Below are 23,394 nucleotides of genomic sequence, written 5' to 3'. Positions count from 1 at the left end.
CGAGCTTTTTCGTAATTAAAAGGGAACCCATCACATTTACTTCTTTTTATTAAGTTTCATTTACAAATAATTGGATATGTTATTAAGGCTGGCCTGGTGATCTTTCACTCTCCTCTATCGTTCTCGATGGACTTTTTTAGCAGACTATTGCTCCAGTGTGTTCAAGTGGAGCTTCCGCTAGTTTTCCGACAAAGACTTTCAAGTCGGTGAAGAGGTGACGCCCAGAGGCGTGCTTACCATTGTTTGAAAAATGCTTCTGCCTTAGGCCTCCAAAAAATGTATAATTTTTAGGGCCCTTAATTTCATAAAATTATTCTGTAGAGCTAAATATATAGATTTAGGTAAATTTTCACCATTTGACCAAAAAAAAGAAAGTAGATTTTCACCTGATTCTGAACTTGACTTTTGTTTTTGATGAATTATTTTATTCTAATCAATTTCAATATGTGTTAAAAATGCAAAAAAAATAATTGAAGAACTGACAGGATCTACCTCACAGTTCTCATTTTCATTTTTTTTTTGTTATTTACTATAATCCAATTTTTTTCTTATCAAAAATTAGGTGTTTGTATTTTTATTTATACAGTATGATAGTTTGATGAAAGAGTTCATAGAAAAAAATAAATGATACGTTTAACATATATATTTTTATCTATCATCATCTTTTAAACGACAAAATGTTGTATACTTTATCTATCATTATTTTATTCAATATTTTGTTAGTGTCATTTTTATTTTTATTATTTTATCATTTGTATTTAAATGATTATTTTTTTCTCTTTCTAAAATACCAAATTATTATTTCAACTTTCTCTAAAAATAGCAGTTTTCTACTTATAATTTTAACCTATACTTTTAAATTACAAATTTAAAATTGTTTCTATCACAACTAAAATTTATATTTTTTAATACATATTATAAAAAAATATTTTTAAAATTTGTCTTGAGCCCCCAAAATTTCTCGCACGGCACTAGTGACGCCTATGCTCAATATATGCTCCTCCTATCACTCTGGCTTCGATACGTGTCTCGGGTTGCTGAAGATGGTCATCTTCTTCCTTTGTGTTCTTTTGGTTGGTTGGGCCTTTTTAGACCTCGCTTTCTTTCGGGACCTATGGCCTAAAATTGTACTGTATAGCAATGTTTTTAAACCCGACCCAGACACTGAACCGGACGATTTACCGGATTGTTGGGTCACTGGGTCGACCGCGGATGAACCGCGGGTTAAAAAATGAATTAATTTTTTTATATAATAATATATTATCTATGAAAATAAATACATAAAAACTAAAGTTTAATTTTCTAAATGTTTTTTAAAACATAAAATAATAGTTTGGATATGTATATATTTTATGTTTAAAAAGTATTTAGAAAACACTTAACTTTAGTTTTTATATTTTTATTTTCATTTGAAATACAAAATATAAAAAAAAATTGTTTATACTATTTAAAAATTTATGTAAGAAAGTAAGAGTTATGACATCTGAAAAAATCAAGATATAAAAATAATAAATATTTAAATGTCTAATGTAAATAATAAACTAAACTTCATATTCAAAATAAACTAGAAGTTAAAGATCATTGTAATAAATTGTCAATAATGAAAATAAACTAACACCAAATCACATAAACTAATTTTGGTTCTCTCTACCATTGTTCACTTCATTTTCTTCAAGTGGCATAGTGAAATCTTCATCAAAATCTAAAAATCACAATATAAAACTGAAAAAGGAAAACATAACTTTTTTTGACAGCATCTAACTTCTTAATTGGAAACTTAGAATATAAAACATAATCTAAAAACTAAAAACAATTATTTATTGGTTCAACCGGTGGTTCAACCGGTATCGGATTCCGGGTTTTAGTGGGTTTTTGCGGATTTTTGCGGGTTTCTAAATATTGGGTTTTTCACAAAATCCAAACCGGATTTTTTCTGGGTCACCGGATTTACCGGTTCAACCGCGGGTCCGGGTCGGGTTTCAAAACACTGCTGTATAGTTTAGATGGTTTGATTGGATTTTTTTTTATTTATTTTGTTCCTTTGGAGTTAAGTCTTTTTTTCTCAATATCAATATTGTTAAAGCCTAAATGGCTAAATAATGGGTACATAAATATGAGTAAAGCCCATTAACAAACAAACTAATTGAGTCCCAAAGCGAAATTAGATCAACTTAGGTTTACACGTATTTTACATCAAAGCGCCAAAATAACAATGGTGGTGACACACGTTCATCATGCAAGGATAGAGTTCCTCGCCTCCTACCATCGTTCTTCCATCTCCGTTCTTCACCGCCGTCTTTCTACCAAGTCAAATCTCGCGTCGCACCTCGCTGTTATTAAATATATACTCCCAAACTTTGATAGAACCTGTAAACATCTTTTGCAGCTGTGTTGCGACTGACAAACTTCACATCTGCACTCAAATACTTCCAAACAGATCTGATCCTCTCATATCCAACGTTATGAAAATGGTAAATCATGTTAAATGATACGCTTTGCTACCATCTGATGAAAACAGTGTGATCAATGATCAATCTTCCTTACTTGCAGTTTTGCTTCTGCATTGAGCACTATTTGAAGAATATCACATTCTTAGCCATGAGATTAAATTTCAGTAGATGGCGTCTCATACAATTAGTCTCATTCCTGTCAGAGTCATGTTCATATTCAAATTTTCAGTGCTTGCATTGTGCTTTTTGAGAGCCATCTTTCTTAGTAATCACTGCAGAATGTTCCCACACAGGTGAGTATTACCTCTTCTGTTTCTGAGCCAATGACTTTCTTTCATCACCTGACTCATTTTCAGAATCATCAGTCTTCTGTTTCTTCTTTTGCGGCTTCCCTTTGCCACCATAATCACCCTTTTCTTTCTGTTTCTTTCTCTCCTATCAGCATCCTCAGCCTGAACCTGCTGTTTCTTTCTCTTATTTAAATCACCATCAGCATTGACAGAAACCCTCGCTCTTAACCGGTTCATAATCAGCTTCCATAATATTACATCATCATCTTATTCTTCTTCTTCTACATCAATGATTCTCTTTCTACGAGATTGAGAAGGCTGAGATCCATCACATCTGGTACATTCTTGTCCAGCATTTGCAGCATCAACAACTCCTTGAGACTCAAAATCTATCGACATCAAGTTTGAGAAGCCACTTGAATCCATAGTTGATAATACACCAACTTGCCGTTATCACAAGCGGTTATTAAAAATAGCATATAAATTTCAGGGTTTGTACTTTGTAGTTAAATGAATGAAATTACGATTAGCTATTAATTTATAGTAAATAATAGTAATAAGTCAATGACTAGTTGACACAAAAGGTTTCAAGACTAGAAAGTCTTGAATTTAATAGTAAATGCAGAAATTGTAACTACCAACTAAGCACAAAGACATACTAATCCTAACTAGTCTACGGAAGCCATTTAATCGTCTAAGAACTAAGCGAGATGTAAGTTTAAAACAGCAAATAACGAGCTTGGAGTCTTTCCTTGAGCTGGATGGTGACACGGTGGAGCATCCGAGTCAACTCGATGAGCCCGTCTCCGAGTTGGATATGTGGATGATTGATGATGACATCGTGCCTGAGCAGTAAAATAAAATTTGTAATATAACTGCCGTTACGTTCTACGGTTTGTAATGTGATGATGTTACGTTCTAAGATTTGTAATGTGATGATGACAGGAGCGACTGATGTTATTATTCAAATTAATTTCAATTTGATGGAGAGTGAACTTTTGAAAAGTTTATCAAAACTCAATTCAAATGTAGCTTTCAGTTGTGATATTTGAACATATAATACACCTGAAATGAAACTGTCCATCTAAACAAAATCTGACTACAATAGAGGACTTAGGTGCGTGAAACGCAGCTGAGGGTTATATTGGCATACAAGTACCAACAATTAACCACATATGCAAATACTTTCAAAATCTGCATATATAGCTAATTATCGAGTATGTTTTGCATATTCACCTGAATAGTCCTTATTTTAAAATTACAATTATAAATTTTATAGACAAAATGTGTAATAGCTTTATCTATGCGTGTAACAATCAAAACTTATTACACGATAGTTGGATAACTGGCGCATGATTAAATTTCAATGATAATTCGAAATGAAGCTACAAACAAGCTTAACCACCGAGTTTGAATCATCTTATTGATATCATTTCATCATAAACCCTATCCGCATTCGTTTTATTGTCTGTTTTTTGGAATCCCTTAATCAACACCTCATATATCTCTGCATCAGGCTGTATCAGCCTCCTCTTCATAATTCTGAAGTACTTTTCGCCGGCTTCCACTTTTCCACAAGAGCAAAGCCCCACTATCAGTGACCTAAACACCTCGAAACCCGGTGAGATGTTTCGGTACTCCATCTCGTAGAACATCTTGAGAGCTTGTTCGATATCGTTTCCTTTAACAAACCCTTGAATCAGATGAGAGTATGTATGTTCATCAGGCACAAACCCTTTCTCAATCGACTTTGTCAGGATTTCGTTTGCACGATTCACGTTCTCAATCTTGCTTAGTCTCTCAACCATCTCATTGAACGCCCAACAACTAGGAAGAAGTCCTCTCGCGACCATCATCTCGCAATACTTCAAGCTTTCTCCTTCTCTTCCGAATTTCGCGCAACCAACGATGAGAGAGTTAAAAGTTTCTTCATACGGATCGGCTCCAGAGCTCTCCATCTCAGCGATCAACTTCTCTGCTTCGTCGATATCACCCATCTCGCAATACACTTTGACGAAAGCCGTGTAAACGAAAGCATTCGCGTCGAAACCTCTTTGAAGCATTTCATCGAACACTTGCCGTGCAGATACCAAATCACCTTCCTTTATTCTCGCGTACACAACGAGAGAGTAACCAATCGTATCTAAAACCATATTCTTCTGCAGCAATCTCTTCAACAAACTCATACCTTCATCGATCCGATTCTCTTCTAAAGCCTTGAGAGCCAAGCTCGTGTTAACAATCACTGGAGGAGAACATCTCTCACCATGAATCTTATCCAACAAACCTACAATCTCTTTTAACTTCCCTTCTTTGCACAACGCACTGATCATGATCCGAATCGTCGTCTCGTTCGGATACACTCTCTTATCCACCGCCGCCTCGTAGATTCTCCAAACGAGATCGATCCGATTCGATTTCGAAGCAACATGGATCAAAGTGTTGAGAGTGATTACACTCATCGAGAATCCACGATCCGTTAGGTTCTTGAAAGCGTCGAATCCAGATTCCAGCAATCGAAGCTTAGCGTAGCCCTGAACGAGCAGATCGAACGCGAGAGGAGTAGAGCAAGAGACCTCGTAGGTGTCTAGCAAGGAATCGAGCAGATCGGAATCGGGGGATGAGTTTAAGAGAGAAGATTCGATTAGAGCTCGAGCGTCGATGAGTAGTCGAGCTTTGACGAGGATGTGAATCGCGAGGGCGTAAGAGGAGACGCCGTGGCGGAGGTTTCGAGCGTGGGAGGACCAGTGGAAGAAGGTTAGGGCGCGTTTGGCGGTTTCGGGTTGTTTGAAGCGGAGGAGGATTTGATCGACGAGGGAGTTGGAGAGATTGGCGGAGGAGAATTTGGTGGAGAGAGTGTCGAAGTTATCGCGGTTTTGTAGCGATTCGGAGATGGCGTCGACGAGGAGCTGTTGTTGGTCTTTGGAGTGGGAGGAGAAGAAGCCAAGGGTGCGTCTTGGAGATCGTTTCGGGATCAGTGTGAAGAAACGCCATTGTTGTTCTCCTAAGTGACGCATGAGAGAAAGAGGAGGAAAGACTGGTTAGCTGTTATGTTTTGTTAGGCGTTGGATCGAAAAGTAAACCATATTCAAGTTTTTTTTTTTTTTTTTTAACTCATGATCAACTTTTCATAAGCAACTGGATCTCGATCGGGTATGCATTCAGATTTGATTCCAAGATATTTGGGTTTCGGATTTTCGAGATTACAGATCTCAAACTGGTTCAGGTATATATAAATTTCAGTCCAGATTTTTCCTGATTTAATTCGGACTTGGATAACTCATTTAAATTATTTTTTAAAATTTTAAGATTCTTTTTTTTCCCACTGAGATGATTTATATTGATTGATATGTTATTATATTGGAGATTAAAAATCTTGGACAAATATAGAACACACTCCATAGATTTTCAGAATTAATTGATTTCCTAGCTAATATATCCAGCACATGAGTTTGAGGCTCGATTCGTATAAACAAATTGAGTTGCTTCAAAATGATTCTTCCAAGCTGCGATGGTATGAATAAATTGAGTAAGGCGTAAGTTGAAAGCTTGACCCTGGATGCATTTATTCACATGGATTATGGATACATTCGCCTTCAAAAATAATTTTCTTGTAACCCAAGGAAAATGTAGCTTGCATAGCCCAAATCAATGCCGTTGATTCTCTTTCTTCCTACGTCGTCCTTCAAATTTACCCATACCACATTCTTGTATATTGCCTAAGTGGTTTCGAATAATTCAACCCATACCTGAGGGTTGGGAGCCTCTATGGTGAGATACATCGTAGTTACACTTGACCCATCCGACTAGCGATGGTTGCCAATTCTTCATTCGCAAGGAAAAACTTGATGCACCAGTAGAGTGTGTGGTTGTCTGAACCACCTGATTAAATGTGAGCCAGTCTGCTATGTCTTCCTCAGTCCTAGAGTGGGTTATTTGTGGATACCAATCTTTAGAATTTAAAAGTAAATCATTTCGACTTTTCCATAACGCCACAGTGTCCATATTCCACGATATCTAACCACCAGAGGAAAACTTTCATTGTGAAATAAGTTAAAAATCTCTCTGATTTTGTCTTCCAATGAAGTAGTAGGATCAAATAGTGTAGAACATGGAATCTTAGAAAGTCTCCATAGTATACTGATTGTGGATAAGGACATTGAAAGAAAAAGGTGCTCCGGAGTTTCGTCGAGATTAAAGCAACGAACACAATGAGGATCTACATTTATATGACGATGCAGTAGAGATGACTTGATAGCAAGAGCTCTGGACAAAGGACGTCAAAGAAAATGTTTAAGTTTAGTCTGGATATCAAGCTTCCATATCTGTTTTGACAAGTCTGGGTGCACGGCAAGTGGTGCTTTTATATCAACCGATGTTTAATTACTTCCGACCATTGCATAGTAATTTGACCTGACACTTTAATTGCCATCTTTTGTAGGACTCCAGATTTTGGAATCTGCAGGAATAGGAGGAGGTAGAAATTGTTTAAGATTCATATACACCTTAAATCTTTCAAAATCTAAAAATAAAAAGAATATATTAGATATAAATTTAAATAAAATATACCAAAATACCTTTTTAAGTACGGTTATTGATGGTTAATAGTGATTAAAAAAATGCAATTCTCTCCAATATCAATTTTTTAAGTTTTTGTCACAAAAATAATCTACAAAAAAGAAAATAACCAAAATAGCCTATTTTTCTTTTGAATTTTTTTTTTAATATTTATTTTTTATTTTGTAAAATTTGAAATCTTATCCCAAAATCCACTCTTTAACTCTAAACCTTAAGTTAGATTAGTTAATCCTAGGATAAAAATATATTTTTATCTTTTAATAAAACTTATTTTAGTCATTTTCTTTATTTATGACTATTTTGTAAAAATAAACTAAAAAAATGGCGATTAACTTTTCCTCCCTGATAATCGAAGTGTGACTCTGGCCTCAGAAGCAACATGTGTTTCTGGTAATGCTCCTACCACCTAAATATCCATCAGATGATTTTGTTGTTGACCAGGGCATGATAATGATTTTTTTCCAAAAGCACGTTCATAATGCGCTTTTATTTTTCCCTCTCTTATCCAAAGTTGTAAGTGTCCTTGTCTTGACAATGACGATTATTGATCAAAAACTGGATATTCCCGACTTGTGATCGTTTCAAGCATCATCGACGAAAATTTTAATGCATCACCATTCGGTGTATAACCAGTTATTGGAGTTTGATCATGGTATCAGCATGGGCTGTTTTATGATAGTCTCATTCTGATATTTTCATCTCACTAGTCTTATTTTGACAAAATTTTGTCAAATTTCAGTTATGCTGTTGATTATTCATGGCAGTAAATAGTGTCCTTAAATGTTATTATAGAGGTAAATATAGAGTTGAGTTGGAGATGATCTGATAGACTTTATTTTAGGAGAAATTTTGGAGAAACAAGCTCAATTCGCAGCCAATTAAAAATTGATATATGAAACCCATATACTGACAACTCCATCTGATGTTAATTTTCCCTTAGTAATTGTAATATATTGTCTCCTAATCTTACAACTAACATAATCAAAATAAACTCATGTGCCCTCATTTAAATATAGTAAACGGCGATACAATACACCAAACAAAATCTTAACGTTACAACTGTCAAGTGGATGTGTCTGCTCTTTATACCAAACTCTAAAGCTCCAACACATCTCCTGTTTTATTTGAGAGAGTTTCCATTACACGGAGAGTGTTAAAAACAGAGGACCCTTTTAGCAATCGATGTTGTTGCTCTCATCACCAACGGCCAAAAGCATTAAAAAGTAAGGAAAGTAGAAGATGTGTCGGAGAAAGCCTTGTCTGGTAGAGGAGAAAGCGTAAGGAATGATAAGTAGCATCAGGAACAAAAAGAAGATTGTATCTATGGCTAATACCAGATGCGAAAGCCATGGGAGATCGCTTACGACAAGAGTAACTCCAGCCACAAATGCCATTGCCATAGATTGAAGAGCGGTTACAAGAAGCGGTAAAGCTAGTTTAAAAGCTTTCTTTGTCAGAATAGCATCACCTAGTTGTGCCCAGATAAGAGCCATTATAGTTACCACAGAGCTGCACATTGAAATGCTGTTAAACAAGATAAAAAGTTTGAAATTCATTTTATCGATCAATGCTGCCATGCCTAAATCTGGAGCGGAGCTGATGTAACCACCAGGTAATGTGAAACCTGCAGTGAATGTCACAGTTGCCACAAGTGTTGCAGTCACCATAAGAGTGTGGAAACTATCTTTGTATATTTTCGGATTGTCTATGAGACTAGGTGAAACCCTGTCCAAAGGAATCTGTTTCAGACCATTTGGAGCACCAGCGGATACCAAAGCCATCCAAGTCAATCTCTGTAAACCAACAAAAAAGTCATATAAGGATAAGGATGTGTTTTACATATGCAACTACAAAGGTTGACATACCTTTCGAAGTATGTAGGCATTGTCCTTTAACGTCTCAGCGATATCTAGAGCTGTAAAGCCATCATTGTTCATTGTTGCGAGCTTAACGTTCTCATTCCAGGTAAGTATATTCACAACCATCGAGTTCCTATGTTTTGTGGCTAGATGTAATGGAGTATTTCCGTCCAAATCTTGTTCATTCATCATTCTTCTCTCTTCATCAAGTTTTAGAAGATACTTGACAACTTTGGACCTGCCAGTTTTGGCAGCAACATGAAGAATATTCTGACATTGGCTGTTAAGTAGCTCTACTGAGTCAGGACAACGTTTAAAAAACTCTTTTATGATTCTGACATGTCCTTCTCTCGCTGCCATATGAATTGGAAAGAAACCATCATCATCAGCAACATAACATAAATTTGAAGCTGCTTTATCAAAGTCTGATAGTATGTAGCTAATCCCCTCATAAAATCCTATTGATGCTCCAAATGAAAGACATGTTCTTCCTTCTTCGTTGCGTAATTCAATAAGTCTTGGATTTTGACGAAGAACAATACCAAGGATATCTGCAAAAAAAAGGGAATCACTAGAAAGGGAATATCAAATTTAAGTAACATAGAGCCTTATAAATAGGTACAAACCTCTTCTCTTGGCCCTCATTGCTGCATGTACAAGAGATTTTGCACCATACATCAAAGCTAATTTAGATGGGCAAGATAAAGACTCTAGCATTTTTGTCACGAGCTCGCAATATCCAGCTTCTACAGCCAAATATAACGGCGAAACTCCATCATTGTTCGCATCAAATGATACATCATGCCTCACACTTAAAAGGTAGAAAGCAACATCTTCATGTTTTTCTTTCAACGCAATGTGTAGAGCGGTGTCTCCGTTGTTGCTTTTAGCAGAAATTAACATATCACACATCAAAGACTCTGTTACGAATCTAACAAGAAACTCAACAATAGTGAGACAGCCTGCTCTAGCTGCAGCGTGAAGAGCAGTTTCATCCATCAGATTTCCCTTTCTAACAAGATTGGGAAATTTAGAGACTATATAATCAACTATATTTCCATGACCCGAGGCAGCAGCGATATGAAGTAGTGAGTTTCCATGATTATCTACGAGTCGTTGAATGGTCTTTGCGTCATCTTTTATCCTTTTGACAAGGGATTCTTTGTCACCTGCTCTTACTGCACACAATATCTTCGGGTTCATTATCTCAGACTCATCTTTCTCTACTGTAAGAGTCGTTGAAAGGGAAGCAGTGGATGTGCTCCCTGAATCAGATTTGATTGCACACTTCATTGTCCACTTCTACAGAAAAATTCAATACTTCAAATCTTCTGATAACAAAGAGTAACAGAAACTTGAAGATACAAACTGGAACATTAGTACACTCAACAAGATGTAACAACTAAATGTGAGAAGAAAGAACCTGAGACTGAGGCTTTGAAATCCAGGGGATGAGGGAAGAAGAAGAAGAAGAAGAAGAAAAGCTTGCACCAGAATTTGGCAGTCAACTCTTCTCTTTGGCGTGATGATGATGATAATATGGAGAAAGAGTTGTCTCCGCAACTGGAGGAACTTCTGCGGACTTTTTTTTTAGTTCATTTTCCGCAGCTGAGATAGTCTTCAAACTGAAAATTCTTCCAAAAATACATTCAACGTAAAATATACTTTTATCATTTATTTTAATTTAAAAAATTGATTAAAGAAAATTTAGTCCAAAACAATTTAATGATATTTTGCATAACTCAACTAGCAATTACCTACCTATTTCCAAGAACGAGCCAATCAATTCTAGTATCTGATCTGAAACCCAATCCATCCGGATCTATCCGACTAAAACAGGTTAAAAACATATAATAAAGTTTGAAAATTAAAGTCAAATTCGAGAATCAATGGTGGTTGGAACAAGAAATAATAACAAGAACACTGTCGCGTCTCAGGTTTCTTCTCGACATTTTCTTTTCCTATCGTCTCGCCTCGTCTTAACGGTTTGGCAATTTCATTCAATTCTCGTTTCATTTTATTTTGCCATTTCAACTCAAACCTACAAAATGTGATTACAAATGACGATGTAAATTGGTTATTTCGTATCTTAACCTATATATGCCAATTGTCCCAAAAATGGCTAACTCGTACCTCAACATGAGATGTGATCCCAGTCCGGACGTAAATAATAGATTTACTACACGTGCAAAAACTTATATATATTTTCATGTTTTTAAAATAGGATACTTCCATAAAAACATGAAATCTAACTTGTGTCTCCTAGCTATGTTGCATGGAAACTCCGTTGAAGGTCCGTTTCATGTTTCAGAATCAGAATCTTTCGGAAACTTGCGGAAATGCATTGGAAACTCGTTTTTTAAAAATTTCAGTTTGAAACTTAATGGAAACTTGAGTTTCTATTTTGGAAACTTGCGATTCTGTTTTGAAAACGCTAAAAACTCTTTTTTTTAATTATAGAACAAATTGTATAAATAATTAATAAATATAAGGATTAGTTTATTATTTTGATAGTGGTCATGTTTGATGGAGCTAACGAAAATGAGGTTGAAGATGATGTTATTGATCTTTGACTTGCTGTTATGATTTTTATTTTATTTAAGCTATTGAATATTTAAGTAATGGGTTTTGTTATTTTAAATTTTATATGACTTTGATGTTTAATGATGACTTATGTTATTTTCGTATGATTAAATAGAATGATTAGTTGTTTATTTGTATTCTAAGATATACTAAACATAATAAAATGAAAATATTAATTATATATATATTTATAGACGTTTCTAAAACGTTTCCAAAACAAAAATCACGTTTCTACGTTTCGTTTCCACATATCCTTTTCCGTTTCAGTTTTCATGCAATCTGGTCTCCTAGACTAACTCAATTGTTGTTTCATTTATTTGTTATAATATTAGCTTAATTTTTATAAAAAAACTATCCCGCCTAACCGGGTAATTCTGTGTACCGACCGGTCAGAGGATGTCCCACAGACGAGTTCATGCTGTATAAAAAACAAAACTAAAGAGTGGGTCCCATACTAACAAAGACGAGATATGGTTGGCTCACACTAGGGGTGGGCGTTCGGGTACCCGTTCGGGTTCGGATCGGGTATTTCGGATTTTCGGGTATTTCGGTATAGAGGTGTAGAACCCGTTCGGGTATTTCTGTATTTCGGGTCGGGTTCGGGTATTTTTAGTTCGGTTTCGGTTATTTCGGATCGGGTTCGGATATTTAGATTTTGAAAAAAAAAATTAAAATTTTCATTTTTCAAATTTCTTGTATTTAAATATATAACTTTCACTTAACTATTTTTTGTATTTTTAATAGATTGAATGGTTATTAGATTTGGACATAACATTTTCAAACTAAAAAGACATTAATTTGGTTATTGTTTTTAAATTTTGGATGTAACTTTTTGTTAATTGTTGAAATAAAAAGTTTGACATGTATTTTAAGTGCATAGCAAATCATCTTCTACGTAATTGTATATATATCATATGAATTTAAAGTATGTGTAGTATCAATATAAATATTTTATATAAAATGAAAGATGTAAATTAAAAATATAAGGTTAATTATACATATGTTCGGTTATCTTCGGATATCCATTTGGGTTCGGATATTACCCGTTCGGGTTCGGATATCCAATCTCTCCTAATTTAATACCCGTTCGGATATTTTGCTACTTCGGTTCGGATTTCGGTTCGGATTTTTCGGATCGGGTTCGGGTGCCACTTCGGATTTCGGGTAAAGTGCCCACCCCTAGCTCACACTGGGCCACAAGGAACCCTTGTGGTTACAATTTTCACTCTCATCCATAATCCTCCTCCTCCCTCTATGTTTCTCCTATCCCTCTTTTGATTTTCTCTTTTCCACTTCTCTCGTTCGTCTATTTCACAAGGTTAGTCTTCCTCTCTCTCTCTCTCTCTTTCGATCCCTCTGCATCAAAATTCAGTCTTTACGATTCTGTATTGTTAATGTTGGAGTCTTCAGATATCCTTTACAATCTTCCTAGAATTTAAACAATTTCAAAGTTGTCTCGCTAAAGTGAACACTTAAAATTTTTATAAAACTGGATGCCTAGAGTATATGTAAATCAATTTTGATATCTAGTTGAAATTCCTAGGTAACAAGGCTTTGTATTTTCGATATCTATAGAGACGTGTTAGGTTCATAATCTCAATGGCTCTTAACGTGAGCAAAGTGGTCCCTAGGAGTCCCATTTTAGCGAAGAGGGCTAGTGTCTCAAGATCTCAAAGCGTTCTGTTAACGTTTCCCGCCATAAAGGGTTCGTCTGCTGAAGAATTACAAGGCCTCTGTTGTACAAAGCCTCTCACTTTTGTTACTTCTCGTAGATCTTCATCTACAGTGTATTTTCTTGGCAAGTCTCAAGACACGGAAACTAAACCTCATGAGGATTGTCTTGATTTACCCAAGTAAGTTTGGCCCATTTGCTCTTACCTTTCAATAGTTCTGGTTTTTGTCTAGCTGATAAGTTTCATGGTGATGTTTCTTCAGCTCCAAAACTGTTCAAAAAGAAGTTGAGAAGGAAGTGATGCCAAGGAGTAAAAGCAACTCAAGCCAGGTTCTGGTGGAGTATGTGTCCAATGATGCCAAGTTTGTTAATGAAAGAGCTCGTAGTGACTTTGTTCTTCTTTCTCGGTAATTTTTTTTTTATTATACAAAAGGAGCTAAATAATTTATTTATTACATGACATCTTAAAGGTTTCTTATGTGTTGAGATCCATGTTCCTGTTCTTTTCAGTGGCATTGTGAGACTTGATGCTCGTGCACGTCAGGACGTTGCAATTCTTGGGTCTGGGTTCCTTAAACTGGATGGTAAACTGAAAGGGACCATTCTTAGACAAAGTTATCTATATAGGATGTTTCTATTTGTAATCCTGCCTTGTGCGTTTATTATGTAGCTCGGGCAAGAGAAGATACAGAGAAAATTGATCGGGATGTCAAGAGAAAGGCCGAGCGCCTTCATCATATTGCCACTGTATGCCTCATTTAAATATTTATCGACCATTCTTGGGCCTTTTCTTATTTGGTTTACGTGCCTAGATATTAAAAAACATAGCCCAGTCTAAGTTGAAAAATGCTGCTGATAAGCATTGGAGTGACGGCGCCTTAGAGGTTTGCGTTTCATCTTCTGTATGCTTTTGGTAAGTTATATGCAAAGTGGTTGAGAGATTTACCTTTGTTTCCAGGCTGATCTAAGGCGAGCGGACTTCCGCGCTAAACAACGGGCAATGGAAGATGCATTAATGGCTTTAGAGGTAATATCAAAGTCTTATCTGTTACAGTATTGATGTATTTTCCATGCTTACACTTCCTGTGTCCTGTTTTGGTTGCAGTTTATCAAGAACATTCATGATATGATGGTGCAAAAAATGGTTGATAGCTTGTAAGAAAGAAGCATACATCCTTGACACCTTTTTTTTTGTTTTATTTTATGATCTAAAGTAAAAGTTGTCATTTTAATAGGGTAACATCCGAGACTGGTACCACGGACCGCATATCGCTTGAGAAGAATGGAAAAGCTCTAGAGTTTTTCCTAGGGGAAGTTTCATCTGATAGCATATCTGCTATTGAGGTCCTGACTTACTAGAAAACACATTGCCTTGTTCTTAAAATATTATTCTCTCTGATGATTTTTCCTTTAAAACAGGAAGCTTACAAGAGTATGGCATCAGCTCTCTCAGAAGCCGATGGAATTGACTACACTGATCCTGAAGAGGTCGGTCCATAGATCTATGATACCTTTCTCTGTTACAATGTATCTAACCTTTTTATAAATTGTTGTTTTTCTTTTGGGTTTTTGACAGCTTGAACTGTTAGTAACTACTCTGATCGACCTCGATGCAATGGATGGTAAAAGTAGTGCATCACTATTGGCTGAATGCTCTAGCTCTCCAGACGTCAATACAAGGTAAACAAGTTAAATAAATACACAACATTCAAGTAGGAAAACATGGGTAGTGTTTAGGTTGCATCAATTTTTTTGATTCAAAGAACATTGACATGCTCTGTGGTGTAGGAAAGCGTTGGCTAATGCCTTAGCAGCTGCGCCATCGATGTGGACGTTGGGAAATGCAGGCATGGGAGCGTTACAGGTAATAAGATAAATGATATTGATTATGATCATTCGTGCAACATTTTTTATGGGACTTTTAAATAATATAAAAACAGAGACTCGCGGAAGACAGTAATCCGGCGATTGCAGCTGCTGCTTCCAGAGCGATCAGTGCGCTGAAGAAGCAATGGGAAGTCGAAGAAGGTGACGCACTTAGGTTTACGAACCCAAATGATGATGAAGATGGAGACAGTGACCATGACGAAATCTGAAAATAGTTTTTTTTTTGTTTCATGTAAAAGAATAGATAATTTAGAGTTAATGATAATTTAGTTGGCCAAGAATATGTATATTATTTGAAATTTTAAAAAGTATTTAGAATAAATAATAAGTTTTTAACTTTACTTTTGGTGTATCTTGAGTTCTTACGTATATTTTATGTTTTTTGAATTATTTTTACATATTAACATCCACATGAATTCTAGTTTTTTTTCTTTGGCAGATTTTTATGGCTAAAGATTCATATAGTTGAATATCATCATTACATCAACAAGTAAATATGTAGAAAAATTCATACTTTCTACAAGTTGAAAAAAACATTCGAGGCATTTTCCTTTTATTATTCAATTTGCAAAAATACCATCTTGCATAAAACCTACAAAATGACATTCCATTATTTCTTACAATTTTAGCCTCAACACTATCTTCTTCTCCTCTACAATCCTGATTTGTGCTCACTCAAACAGAAAGACATGGCACTCTCAAAGCCACCACCACAACATTTTAGTCCCTTTAACAATCCAAATCCTCATCTAGAAACTGCGGCTTCTACCTTGACATTCTCTACTGATTCATCAAGAAGAATACGAAGAGACGTTCTTCTCTCAGTCTCAGGAACAATAATCCCTCAACTGTTTCTCCTTGACCTCAAACGCTCTTCCTCCGCAAGTGCTGCTGACCTTTTCAGCTTCCTGGCACCACAACCCGAGCCCGTACGCACTGTCGAGATGGCTAAGGTCCAGTGATTATAACATACTAACATAATATTTATACTTGTGGGTTTTAAAAGTTTAATTTCTTAGCATTTGGGATGTGAAGTTTTCATAATATTTTGAATTATCTTTGATAGGAAGGATTAAGAAAAAATGGGGAAAATATAAAAAAGATAAAAGAGATAATGATAGAAAATAAGAGGTGGAAAGAAGGAGGGAAAGAGATAAGAAGAAGTGCATCAAACATGAAACAAGATTTGTATTTAATCATCCAAGCAAAGCCTCCCAAGGATAGACCTCTTCTTAGGTCGTTCTATTCATCTCTGTTCAGTACTATCACCAAGGTAGATTTCTTCATTTCGCTCTAACTAATAAATACATACTCCTTTTTTTAAATGAAAAACTTTTCAATTGTAAATTTGTAGCTGGATTATGCAGCAAGAGATGGGGATGCAACTAAAGTAATGGAGTACTACAAGAGCATTGCTGCGATACTCGATAATATTTTTACTCGAATTTAAATGCAATCAACATATTAATGAAGAAATTGTCTGAAATGCCTCACTTTGAAATGTCACTGTGAAATCAGTTTGTAAATTAATCCCATTATTTTGAAATACCAGCATTATTATTAAGTATTGGCAAACAAAGAGAAAAGTGGTAAGCTAATGGAAGTGTTACGGAATGACAGGTTAACGACACGACTTTAAGTGGCAAAACTAACGGTAATAATATGAAACGGCAATTTAATGGCAAGGCTTTAAGAAAATATATCTTCAATTTGGAATTTGTTTAGATGTCTTAAAGACAAAGTTTCGCAACTTAATCACTCTTTGTTCACAAAACATTTTGTTCTCTTTGTTCATCAGATTAATAACTTTGCTAGCAATACACTTTCTTCTCAGGTCATGCAAACTGAAAGATAGATTTCTATATTCAAAAGAAAAGACTGCATTAGTTGTGATAAAACCTCAAAATTATTCTAGGTGTTTGAATAATGGCAAAGAGGCATTACCAATTAAACATGGTGAAGGGTTCGTAGTTAAAAAGTTTATTTAATTAATAAGTTTTCATTGGTTTATGAAAAAAATAATAATAAGAATTTTTTTATGAAAAACTGGAATTGAAAATCTATAGTCTCAGGTCATGCAAACTTTTTCGACTCAGGAGATCAAAGATAGGTTTATATATTCAAAAAAATACCACTTATAGAAGTTTTGTTTTGGAGACACCTCACAGATCATGACTAGATTCACAGAACCCTATCATGCAACCTATCAAGAGTGTATATATAAGCAGTCTCTGTAGCGTCTAACATATCAGATGCAAATCCGCAAACACCTCTTTTCTTTCAAAATTCTCCACTTTCTCTTGATTACCACAATGGATTCGAGTGATCAAGCAGACAGAATATCAAATCTACCTTATGTTCTTTTGGTCCTCATAGTTTCATGCTTGTCTTTCAAGGAATGTGTTCAAACATGTGCCCTCTCCAAGCGGTGAAGATTTGTCTACCTTGAGACGAGGAATGTTTCTTTCAAGGAAACCGACTTCTTGAGCCATTCTGTCAACACAAATCCCATAAAAAATGCTTTGGATAGGATTGTGTCGTTGATTACGTGCGTCGTTGGGTCGCTAGAATCCATGAGCAAAGGTTCGAGATATCTATCTCGTATCCAAAGACTTACTTGGATGTGATCGAGTCCCTGATAGCGTTCGCGGTCCATAAAAGGGTCAAGAACTTGGTTCTTGATTTCTCAAACCCGGCGTGGAGAACCTTTCATGATGTAAACCTTGATGAGTTGGTTGTTGAAATCCCACAAAGCGTCTATGATCTAGCAACTCTTGAGTCGTTGAAAGTTGGCGCATGCAAGAAGTTTGACCCCGCAAAACTGTCAAACCTAGGGAAGCTCAAAACCGTCTCTTTCGGCTGGATGGAACTGAAAAATCCTGAACTTTTTCTAAAGACTTCAAGGGTTGAGTGTTTAACTATCAATGACTGCTGGGAACTTGATTTCAATATGATAAAAGGAAATATGAGAGAATCATAAACTGCGTCTTTCTCCTTAACTGCATCTTTAACCTCCCTAGAGTTGACATACTCAAGTACTCGGGAGATCTTTCCCGATTCGAATTCGATAACATGAATATCATCATACGAAGTTGAATTTGATTTCCAGGTACTGGACAATAACAATGATGAATCAAAGGATTCCAACACCGCAGAAGGAGGAATGCTTTGTCATCTCCTTAATAATCTCCTTGATGATGGTGGTCGATCTGCTACGACCTTAACGGTCTGTCCGTTTCTACTCAAGGTATGTCTTTAGATTAACATTACATTTTCACACATTAGGTCATTCAGTGTAGGTTCATTTTAATTCATGGTTCTTTAAAATTTTTGAATACTTTTCCATGTGGTAGTAAATGTACCTAGTGAAAAGAAATTATGTTGAATATTTAGACATTGTATAAACAGATTAGATATTAGTAGTTTTTGAAATTTATTAGGTTAAGTGTGTGTGTGTGTCACAGTGTTTACGAAATATAGTATTGAGAGTTTTGTAGAAATGATATTTTAAGCAAAAAAAACAATGAAATTTTTTCTGTTAAATAGAAAATATTTTTGATTAATTTTTTTTTTAAATATTTTCTATACTTTTGTATATATTTTAAATATTATATTTTAAAAAGTAACAATTCCTATAAACACAAACAAAATTCGTTTTTAATTAAAATATCACATAAGTTGATTTTTGGTTTTTGTTCATAAATGATCAAACAAAATTGAAACTAGTTTTCCTAAAATTTAGGAAATCTATTTAATAAAAATTTGGTTGGCTAATAAAGTGTTTTAGAAAAAAAAGTAAAACCAAAATCTGAATCTTGAATAGTTTTGAAAAGTGTTTTTGAAAACCTAAAACCCAAATATGTTTTAGAATCTATAAAATAAGCAATGCCTATATTTTGCATTACATAGGAGACAATACTTCCTTCCATAGTTTTAATTAAAGTAATTTCTTAGTGAACAAAGAGCTATACCCTAAAATTTTAGCGTTAAATTATTGTATATATTGACTGTTCAGAATAAAATAATGACATAGTGAAATATTTTTTCTTATGTAAGATGATTCTAAGATCTGAGCATCCACATTTTCTTGGCTCATGGAAACAAAACATTTAGTGCTGAAGACGGAATTGCATCCGAGATAGTTCAATGGAATTAGGTTTCTTCTCATTAATTTCCCAAACTTGGAAACACTCACTATTTGTGTTCAAAAAAAAAAAAAAAAATGGAAACACTCACTATAGATTTGCTTCCTCGAAGCCCCAATGCGGTAAGTTTTCTTAATGTAAATTATATATACATGTGCTCTTGTTATGAAAAATGTTTATATAGTATATATGATTAATTGACATCCTGTCTCGTTCATATAACTTGAACTTTCTCCAAAAAAAAAAATTTATGGCATCATTTGAACTTGTATCAGTTGCAAATGATAATATATCCTGTGCTTTCATATGGCCAAAAGGCTCTTCACGTACAAATGATCCTAGATGCCTAATCATTTGTCCTTTTTCCATGAGAGTCAGCTTGTTTTCTGTCTAGCATAAATCAATTACAGCCTCCCATATAAGAAAAAAGAACCCAGATTTTCCGTTGTTGTGATCTCCTTACTGCTTCTGCACACATTGGTATGTAACAGCCAATACAGCCAAGGATCTTTTTGCATTTGTATGTAGTTTTCCAAGACAAACATTACACGCAAATATATATTGTCTCATAGCTTAGCTCTAATTCCTTCCCCCCATGAGCTGCCTCAAGCCGCTGGTGTAATTCTCAACACTACCCAAACATATCCACTTTCATATTTTTTTCATGAAAATGTGAGTGAAACTCTTTTCTAGAAAGAAGCTTGATACATGCAGCTGAAATCATGGGGTTCTTCAATATTTTATTCTATAAAAAGACAACGATTACTCGGAATTGTAAAGAGAATGCCAATGTCTTGTACGTAGATAGGCTTCGACTTGTCAAATTATCTGCAGAGTCATTGGATGCTCAGTATCATCTACTCATTATTAAAAGAATGTACCTCTTCACTACAAGAAAACTTCATGAACTCCGACAATATTTCCCGAGAACACGAGTAGTCAGAATTACGTACGCATATATAATATATGCATACACATACATACACATATATGAAAGTTTAGAACTCCAATGAGTAGAACCTCCAATTGGAGGTGCTCTAAGAAGTTGAAATTAACCTCATCGTCAAGACAGAAAAAGAAAATGAATGTCGGAATGGGTAGGAAAAAAAAGCATATTATAATAAGTATATATCTGGCAGATCTAAAGATTGCCGAGAAAAAAACAAGAAAGGAAGAGATTTATTGATGATCGGAAGAAGCTGTTCTGTCTGAATTCCTCGCAATAAGAAGAAGATGATACATTGGTTTAAGCAGCTGCGATATGATCAGCGTTTGGCATCGCGTTTCTATGGCTCGTTTGTCTTATTTACTTCACTCAGGTCTACTTCAATCTCTCTAACTCAATCTGAAAAATGGCGATTCTAGTTAACCCAAAATAGAGAATGTAACTGATTCCTCAGTATTAGCTATATATAGAAACTGCATTGCGTGACACTCAAGTTGATTTACCGGTTTTACATATATGTAGGGTTTTAGATCTTTCGTGTGGACAGCTGTTTCCAGCTCAAAGACAGGATTCACGTGCTCTCTCTTGTCCCATTGCTCTTGCTTGGTCTAGGCTAGACCTCCCGTAGTTCAAGCCTGTATCTGATGTTTTTCTTGAGCGTTCAGAATGTTGGATCAGCCATGGCTGATGTTTTCATAGATGCCATGATAGCTGAGGCACTAAGAGCTGAGAAGTAAGACTGTATGTGAAGATTGTAGTTGAATTCTTATTCACTAGTTGAGTTTTCCTATTTGATTGGCTTATCAGAGCCTCGTTTAGTGATCTTCAGTCGTTTCAGGGTGTGCTATGACTGTTGGTGCAATATGCGGTAGTTTATTAGGAGGCTATGCGTTGAACAATTTAAAGACGGAAACAATCTGCCTCCTCTTCATGGTACTACCTGCGTTACAACTACTGTCAAGTATTTTTAATACGATGCCCTTGATAAAACATTAAAAATAAAATAGTTTTATTATAAAGTCATCTATTATTAAATCTGTATAAGTTTCAATACAATTTTGCATTTTTAGTCTAAAATATTTTATTATTTTATTTTAAGTATATTATATTTATTTAGTTTGTTTGACTTAATTGTTTAAATAATTTTTTTTTTGTAAATTGAATATTTTTAATAAATCATTTTATTATTGATAACTTAGTATTCAACCAACCTAAAATTGATTCTTATTCAAAATTACTTTCCAAATAAACGAACAACATAATATACTGTATGTTGTAACTCCAATTGAACCTCGATCTTGACTTTAGGATCTGATTGGTTTTAACTTTTAGCGCAGCAGTAATAATGAGTGCGGTTGTAATTGAATCTTATTTCAAGTATTATTAAACGATTTGTAAGACTGATACTTAGTTAGAAATGAGTACATATTTAAAATACTTATGACTGATTACATATAAGATAATGTAGCAGTTTAATAATTTATCAATGTTAAAATCATATTATTATGATAATATATAAAATTAGTCATTTAATATAATTAATAACAATCTTATGTTTATCTTTTACTTTTATTTTTATTTTTATTAGATGAAAGATAATTTCAATGAAATTGTGAATATTTATATTAAAATTTTAAAATATATTTTGTTTGATTTATATATATGTATATATTTTATATATGTATATACATTAGTGTCTAAAACATTATAGTGAATATTTTTGGTTTATAGTTTTTAATATAAATTATGATAGTTTTAGTGGATATAAATTAAAATATGAAATGTTTTGTATTTTTGTATTTATAAATTTTGGTTTTAAATTTCTTTCTGATATTTAAAAGATTAAAAAATATTATTATTTATATGTAATTTCTTTTAACTTTTAACTGCAAACGTTAACTTAAGCTAATTTTTTATGGGAAATTGCCACAAATACCACATTCATAGTATCACTTTTCATGTTTACACTAACCACTTTTACCCTCACTTTTAATGAAGGGTAAAATACAATTATACCCTTAGGGTTAACTAATCTAGACTTAGGGTTTAGAGTTGAGGGGTGGGGTAGGGTTTTGGAATGTGAAATTTATGATTCTAATAAATATATAAATACTTAAAAAATAGATAAATTTTTTTTAAAAATAGTTTCAAACACAATTTCCGTTTTTCAAAAAGAAATTTGAAATTTTTTTTTTAAATAAATTCGAAAAAAATTAAAAAAAAAATCAAATTTTAAAAAGTATGTTTCAAAAAAAAAAATTTACCTTTTATTTTTTATTTCTTATTTTTTTTATTTTTTATTTTTTTTTATTTTTTTTTTATTTTTTTTTATTTTTTTTTTTTTTTTTTTTTAATTTTTCTAATTTTTATTTTTTTATTTTTTTATTTTTTTATTTTTTTATTTTTTTATTTTTTTATTTTTTTATTTTTTTATTTTTTTTTTTTTTTTTTATTGTTATTTTTATTTTTATTTTTATTTAAATAATAATTTATTATATATATAAATAACAAGGTTATAAAAGTCTTTTGTCACTTAATGAAGAATGTATTTTTGAAAATGTCTCATTAGTAGTGGTAAAAATGAAAAGTGGTACCATAAAAGTGGTAAACATGTAATTTCCCCATTTTTTATTTTGAAATTTTTTAAACAATTTGAAGTGCTTTACAATCTTTTGTGATTATTGTAAACGTCAACAACCACTACGATTCACAATATATTACTACGATAAAATTGTCAAACCCTTTAAAACTAATATTAATATATTATAAAATTTTAAATTTATATTATTATGATAATATATAAATTAGTCATTTAATATAATTAATAACAATCTTATGTTTATCTTTTACTTTTATTTTTATTTTTATTAGATGAAAGATAATTTCAATGAAATTTTGAACATTTATATTTAAATTTTAAAATTTATTGTGTTTGATATATATATATATATATATATGTATATATTTTATATATGTATATACAT

The 23,394-nt window shown here is 33.7% G+C and overlaps 4 protein-coding genes and 1 pseudogene across 4 annotated transcripts; 3 read left to right on the top strand and 2 right to left on the bottom strand.

Annotated features, from left to right (window-relative positions):
• Positions 1 to 4,098: 4,098 nt before the first annotated feature.
• On the bottom strand, positions 4,099 to 5,839 carry LOC106392542 (pentatricopeptide repeat-containing protein At1g66345, mitochondrial). The gene has a single exon (XM_013833353.3). The coding sequence runs from the start codon at positions 5,755 to 5,757 to the stop codon at positions 4,156 to 4,158; it is 1,602 nt and encodes a 533-aa protein (XP_013688807.3). The 5' UTR covers positions 5,758 to 5,839; the 3' UTR covers positions 4,099 to 4,155.
• Positions 5,840 to 8,173: 2,334 nt separating this feature from the next.
• Positions 8,174 to 11,027, bottom strand: LOC106419925 (protein ACCELERATED CELL DEATH 6-like). The gene is made up of 3 exons (XM_048754937.1): positions 9,804 to 11,027; positions 9,184 to 9,728; positions 8,174 to 9,111 (listed from the first exon to the last, which is right to left on the bottom strand). Exons 1-3 carry the CDS (start codon positions 10,468 to 10,470, stop codon positions 8,491 to 8,493), a joined length of 1,833 nt encoding a protein of 610 aa, XP_048610894.1. The 5' UTR covers positions 10,471 to 11,027; the 3' UTR covers positions 8,174 to 8,490.
• A 1,921-nt stretch (positions 11,028 to 12,948) lies between these two features.
• LOC106392549 (senescence-associated protein AAF, chlorolplastic-like) lies at positions 12,949 to 15,660 on the top strand. Its single transcript, XM_048754922.1, has 13 exons — positions 12,949 to 13,078; positions 13,336 to 13,613; positions 13,696 to 13,839; positions 13,943 to 14,016; positions 14,103 to 14,179; positions 14,245 to 14,316; positions 14,391 to 14,459; positions 14,538 to 14,587; positions 14,668 to 14,776; positions 14,852 to 14,920; positions 15,009 to 15,112; positions 15,221 to 15,296; positions 15,373 to 15,660. Exons 2-13 carry the CDS (start codon positions 13,360 to 13,362, stop codon positions 15,526 to 15,528), a joined length of 1,254 nt encoding a protein of 417 aa, XP_048610879.1. The 5' UTR covers positions 12,949 to 13,078; positions 13,336 to 13,359; the 3' UTR covers positions 15,529 to 15,660.
• A 35-nt stretch (positions 15,661 to 15,695) lies between these two features.
• LOC106419935 (psbQ-like protein 3, chloroplastic) lies at positions 15,696 to 16,886 on the top strand. The gene is made up of 3 exons (XM_048754932.1): positions 15,696 to 16,272; positions 16,386 to 16,592; positions 16,674 to 16,886. Exons 1-3 carry the CDS (start codon positions 16,009 to 16,011, stop codon positions 16,767 to 16,769), a joined length of 567 nt encoding a protein of 188 aa, XP_048610889.1. The 5' UTR covers positions 15,696 to 16,008; the 3' UTR covers positions 16,770 to 16,886.
• Positions 16,887 to 17,112: 226 nt separating this feature from the next.
• LOC125585588 lies at positions 17,113 to 20,047 on the top strand (annotated as a pseudogene).
• The last annotated feature ends 3,347 nt before the right edge of the window (positions 20,048 to 23,394 follow it).

The sequence above is a fragment of the Brassica napus genome, chromosome A2, assembly GCF_020379485.1.
Source record: "Brassica napus cultivar Da-Ae chromosome A2, Da-Ae, whole genome shotgun sequence".
Classification (NCBI taxonomy): Eukaryota; Viridiplantae; Streptophyta; class Magnoliopsida; order Brassicales; family Brassicaceae; genus Brassica; species Brassica napus.
Note: the sequence above shows the minus strand (reverse complement) of the source record. Positions and strands in the feature narration are given on the sequence as shown.

Excerpts from the sequence above, each read along its gene's own strand:
- LOC106392542 (XM_013833353.3), bottom strand. The coding sequence starts at position 5,757 with ATGCGTCACTTAGGAGAACAACAATGGCGTTTCTTCACACTGATCCCG.
- LOC106419925 (XM_048754937.1), bottom strand. The coding sequence starts at position 10,470 with ATGAAGTGTGCAATCAAATCTGATTCAGGGAGCACATCCACTGCTTCC. Across the intron at positions 9,729-9,803 it reads AATGAGGGCCAAGAGAAGAG|ATATCCTTGGTATTGTTCTT; the intron begins GTTTGTACCTAT and ends TTTTTTTTGCAG. Across the intron at positions 9,112-9,183 it reads ATGCCTACATACTTCGAAAG|AGATTGACTTGGATGGCTTT; the intron begins GTATGTCAACCT and ends GTTGGTTTACAG.
- LOC106392549 (XM_048754922.1), top strand. The coding sequence starts at position 13,360 with ATGGCTCTTAACGTGAGCAAAGTGGTCCCTAGGAGTCCCATTTTAGCG. Across the intron at positions 14,777-14,851 it reads ATAGCATATCTGCTATTGAG|GAAGCTTACAAGAGTATGGC; the intron begins GTCCTGACTTAC and ends CCTTTAAAACAG. Across the intron at positions 15,297-15,372 it reads CAGGCATGGGAGCGTTACAG|AGACTCGCGGAAGACAGTAA; the intron begins GTAATAAGATAA and ends ATATAAAAACAG.
- LOC106419935 (XM_048754932.1), top strand. The coding sequence starts at position 16,009 with ATGGCACTCTCAAAGCCACCACCACAACATTTTAGTCCCTTTAACAAT. Across the intron at positions 16,273-16,385 it reads GCACTGTCGAGATGGCTAAG|GAAGGATTAAGAAAAAATGG; the intron begins GTCCAGTGATTA and ends TATCTTTGATAG. Across the intron at positions 16,593-16,673 it reads TGTTCAGTACTATCACCAAG|CTGGATTATGCAGCAAGAGA; the intron begins GTAGATTTCTTC and ends GTAAATTTGTAG.